Below are 4,894 nucleotides of genomic sequence, written 5' to 3'. Positions count from 1 at the left end.
ACACACACACACACACAGTGCTGTTGGGGCCCACAACTTGACGCTCCAGGCTCCTGGGGCAGGGAGGCTGGGAGCCAGACTGTGACTCTTGCTTGTCCTCTGCTGTCTCCAGACTCACTGCTGACGGAGAAGCAGCAAATGGAGCAGATGATGCAGTTTTTATGCCCTCAGCAGTAAAGGGCTCCGAAGGTCCACGGGACTCTCAGTATGGATTATTTCCGCTCTCAGCGGCTGTGGTCTCCAGGCAGCCTCTGCCCCTGGGTTTTGAGGCTTCCCACTGCTCTGCCAGACTCAGCAGGCGGCCGAGATGGATTTTCAGGTTTTCCTGTGGAACTGCTCTGCATGTTTGGGTTTAAATCTCTGGCCCCAGCACCTCATTAGATGAGCTATTCTGGTTTTGTTTCCATTGAGAGGTGCTCTTTTCCCCTCCTTCCCACAACGGCACATTTTTAAAGGAAGGGGATGAATGGAGGAGACTATTCCCGAGGACACGTTTCAAAATGCATCAAATCTATTCTTATCCTGAGAGAGGCCTGGGATTCCCTTCCCCCATGACAGGTTCTTCAGGAGAAGAGGTGGTGAGGAGATGAACTAAAATAAATTTTAAAAATTACACTCATGATTTTCTGGGAATTTGGGGAGAGTAATCCATTAGAAGGATTTATACTTCCTGGGGCCTTGGAATAGCCATGTGGGTGTAAGTCTGATTGTGGGGGTTTCTGGGAGAACTAGGTGGGGCAGAGAAGCAGATGGAGCACCAGGAAACACAGAGACCCTTGTATCCCTCAGCCCTCCTTCCTAACACACCCACGCTGTGCCCACATCAGTGTGGGAGCCACAACTGTCCTGTCCCTCCCTGGATGGCCCAGAACTGTTGATACCAAGTACAGTACCTGAGCCAATGGAGTATCGGAAAGATCTGGGGCTCGAATCCAGGTCGGTACACGTCAACTTGAAATTCTGAATGTTTGTGCCAACTTTCAGATCCACTGGGATGGCCATGAAGTAAAAATTGGGGGTACATATTGGCTTTTCATCATTTTCTCCAAGGATGTTTACGGTAACCTAGAAGAGCAGGAAGGTGGTTAAAATGTTCCTACATTCTATTCAGTGTGTGTGTGTGTGTGTGTGTGTGTGTGTGTGTGTGTGTACGCGCACGCGCTGTGTGGGCAGCTTGTGGTTGCCAGTTCTTTCCTTTCACCGTGGGGATCCCAGGGGTCAAACCCAAGTGTTCAGGTTTGGCAGCAGGTCCCTTTACCTACCGAGCCATGCTGTTGGCCCCAGACAGTTACTCTTAAGAGCTAAAGTGTAGTGAGCGCTCACTGTGTGGGATTCACAACCTGCGTGAATTTGCTTATCTAGCCTCGTGTGTGAGTGAGAATGTGATAGCTCCCCATCCACAGATGAGAACAGGTGGCTGAGAGACAGCAGGTGATTGACACAGCCCCTTCTTAGGGGCAGGCTAAGCTTTCAGGGTTCTTCTGTCTCACTCCGAACCCTGTTCATTGCTGTTAGCGTCTCTGTTGTGTGCACTCGTGTGCAGGTGTATGTGTTTGCATGTAGAGTGCAGACATGCAAATATCATTCTTCAACACACATGCTCCCAAAGACCACAATGGCCATGGGCTTAGGGGAACCCATCTATTTACTTAGGCACTGTGCCCTGGGAACCTGAAACCAGTCTCTCATTTTTGTGTCCATCACAATGGTTCTCAAGCCTGGATCCACTTTCTTGGGCCCACTTGGGAGCCCCAGGCACTTTCTGTTATGTCCCTCAGCTGACGATTCTAGGCAGCCAGGTCTAAGACACAAGGCAATGGAGCTGAAGCCCTGATTTTGCCAGGTCTCACCTGTAGCCTGGGCCGTTATAACTACCCTGAGTTTTCAGCTGACTCTCCCCAAGCTAGGCCGGCAACCCATTGCCTGGTGAACCGACTGGGATTCCTGCCAGCGCAGGCTCTCGGTGTCAGTCCTGGAAGAGACCTGCATGATCGTTTTGGCTGTCACCCTTCCTAAAGGCTTATGAAATTTGAGTCTTATTCATTCTGCTTTGGAAATTTAGGGATTTCAGCTATTTCTGAGACCTGGAATAAATTGAAATGTTCACTCTCATTAGCTCCCAGATTGGAGTCCATTCTTTATTTTTCTTTTTAAGAAAATGAAAGAAAAAAAAAGAAGGAAAAAAAAAGAAAATGAAAGAAGAAAAAAAAAATACAACGTAACAAACATCGAAATTATCTCCAACTCTCCTGGCCAGCAATCCGGAACCTCGTGCATCGCTGAGAGCTTCATCCTATTAATTCAGAGCAAGTCGCTAGAGGAAGCGAACGACTTGGGCACTGGTTTATCACGTGACTTCCCGCAGAACTAGGGTCATAGAGATAAACCTTGCCCGGAGCGTGGCTAAGAAATGAATTCATTCTCCTCCCTGCACGCCAGTTGCTGTCCCTACCACGCAGCTGCCAGCCAAGCCGCTTCCCTCAAGCCTTTTGGCTTCACTAATGGATCTTCATGGCTGTCATGCGGCCCTCGGGTCCTCCCCACACTCACCCCACAGTGCAGCGCGGTGCCCCTGAGTAACGTGCCCGGTGTGGTATGGGAACTCAGGTCCCACAGACTGTGCACTGAGAATCGGCATTCAGTGAGAGTCTCAGCATGGAACACTGAGCAGCAATGTAGCAGCAGGCATCTGCAAACAGACCTGGGTTCCTCTCAGGTCCATGTGCCAAAGGCTTGTGCCCAGTCTGGTACCGCGGTGGAGTGCGGAACCTGTGGGAGGTAGCACCTCGTGGGAGGTTCACAGGTCATTAAGGGGACATTCTAGAAAGCACTATGGGACCCTGGCCTGTCTTCTCCTTGCTTCTTGACTCTCGATATCTGAGTGAGCATTGTCTAAAACACATATTACTGCCAGGCAGTGGGGGCTTTTGTTTTTGTTGTTTGTTTGTTTTGAGACGGGGGTGGGGGGAGCGGGGGGGGTGTGTTTCTGTAGTCCTGGAACTAGCTCTTGTAGACTTATTGGCCTTGAACTCACAGAGAATCGCCTGCCTCTGCCTCCTGAGTACTGGGATTAAAGGCGCTCCCACCACCGCCTGGCTGGCACAAGCCTTTTTCCCCCCCAGAGGCAGAGACAGGTGGATCTCTGAGTTCAAGGCCAGCCTGCTACACAGAGTGAGTTCTGGGGCAGTCAGGGCAATTTACACAAAGAACCCCTGTCTCAATAAACCAAAACAAACAACCCCCCAAACCCCAAGAACCGGGAGTCAGGGTCCCGCTCTTTACTTCCTCGGTAGCCAGAGTCAGCGACTGTACCACCCTGGCACAGGGGTGAGCCACAACATCCTGTAATATCTGCCCCATCTGGTGAGCACTGGGGTGGGGCAGAAACAGGCAGCACTGCTTCGGGAAGAGATTAAGAGCTACAAAACCAACCCACCTTGGCAGCTTGCCATTTACCACCAACCATAGAAGACAAAGAAAGATTTACAGGGCACCAGGAGGATATTTGTCCCACAAGGTGGCTTTGTGGGTTCAGCAGACACACCAGCGCCTTGCCATCAGTATTAATACTTCTCTCAGTCACTCACAGTTGTGAGCTTTAAAGAAAGCTGTGATCTTTATGTCCTGGGAACCACTCCTTCATCGCCCCATCTTTGTCCCATCTTGCTGTAGCCACATGCTGAGCGCGCCAGGGCCAGCCTGAGCCAACCAGCCCGGGGCTGGGGCGTGAGATGGAGAGACCCGACACCCCAACTCACAGTGGCTGAGCTTGTGTCCTCGCCGTTGGCGGCCTCGACTGTGAGAGTGTAGACGGCAGTGGTTTCGTGGTCAGCTTTAGTTACTAGCTGGATTTCTCCTGTCTTGGGATTAATCCAAAATATGTTTGGGTGCCGGAGGCTGGCCCCTCCGCTGGATATGGAATACACCACGCTCCTTTGGGGGAAGTCTGCGTCAGTCGCTCGCACGCGCCCAACGGAGGTTCTAGCTGCAGGAATAGAGAATGATTAATACCGACTTGAGGGGGAGGCATCCTCGCTGCCGTAGCCAGACTTCTGGAGGCTTCCTAGTTGTCAGAAGCCTGTATATCTTAAATATTCAATTCTATTGAATTCAAGTAATGTAAACAAGCACCCAGCGAGTAAGTGGGCCAGTAGTCCAAGCAGAGCTCGAGGTAGGAGAGGGAATTCACACCCTAGAAGCTCAAAGGCACCCATTACATCACCCCTATAAATGAAGAGAACCAGCACGCATATCCCCACACCCAACTTTCAGCAATAGTGCTATCTAAAAGTCTCTTGCATTTTTCAAATTTTCTATAATGAGTTCACACTTGGGCTGGAGAGGTGGCTCAGTGGTCAACAGCACCTGTTGCTCTTTCAGGGGACACGGATTTGATTTTCAGCACCCACATGGCGGTTTGCAGCCCTTTGTAACTACAGTTTGGGGAGATCTGATGCCCCCTTCTGGCCTCTGTAGGCACCAGACACTCACAGAATATACATGTACACATACATGCATACAGGCAAAACATTCATGCACATAAAATAAATATTAAAAAAGAATATAGCAATTGATGAATACTTAGTATAGATGTTTAAATTCTGCTATTTCTGCTTATCTTACAAGTGCTGGTAGGGTTGTTGGGATTCTGGGTAGCTTGTTTTGCAGAAGTCCTTTTCCATAAATTCCGCTCCTGTGAGTCAGAGACCTTGTCACTCAGTTCTACAGGCCAGCACCAAGTGTGTGACCCAGGGAAGATGGCCAAACCACAGTACTGAGGCCAGGGGATATGTGAAGTGTTTGGTCCTGTTGAACATACAGACTACACAAGGCAATATGTAAGGAGCTAACGGTGTTCCCTGCAGGGAGCTAACAGTGCTCCCTGTAAGGAGCT

General features: G+C 50.1%; 1 protein-coding gene across 1 annotated transcript in view; it reads right to left on the bottom strand.

The window, feature by feature from the left end:
• Positions 1-4,894, bottom strand: part of Cdhr3 (cadherin related family member 3) — a 60,990-nt gene that overhangs the window by 12,194 nt on the left and 43,902 nt on the right. Inside the window, exons 13-14 of the mRNA XM_013347598.2 lie at positions 3,759-3,985; positions 894-1,065 (exon numbers count right to left, since the gene is read on the bottom strand). Coding sequence (XP_013203052.1) covers positions 894-1,065; positions 3,759-3,985 — 399 coding nt within the window. The remainder of the gene's footprint in view (positions 1-893; positions 1,066-3,758; positions 3,986-4,894) is intronic.

The sequence above is a fragment of the Microtus ochrogaster genome, chromosome 1, assembly GCF_000317375.1.
Source record: "Microtus ochrogaster isolate Prairie Vole_2 chromosome 1, MicOch1.0, whole genome shotgun sequence".
NCBI classification, from domain to species: Eukaryota; Metazoa; Chordata; class Mammalia; order Rodentia; family Cricetidae; genus Microtus; species Microtus ochrogaster.
The sequence above is the reverse complement of the archived record's forward strand: the minus strand, read 5'-3'. Positions and strand labels throughout refer to the sequence as shown.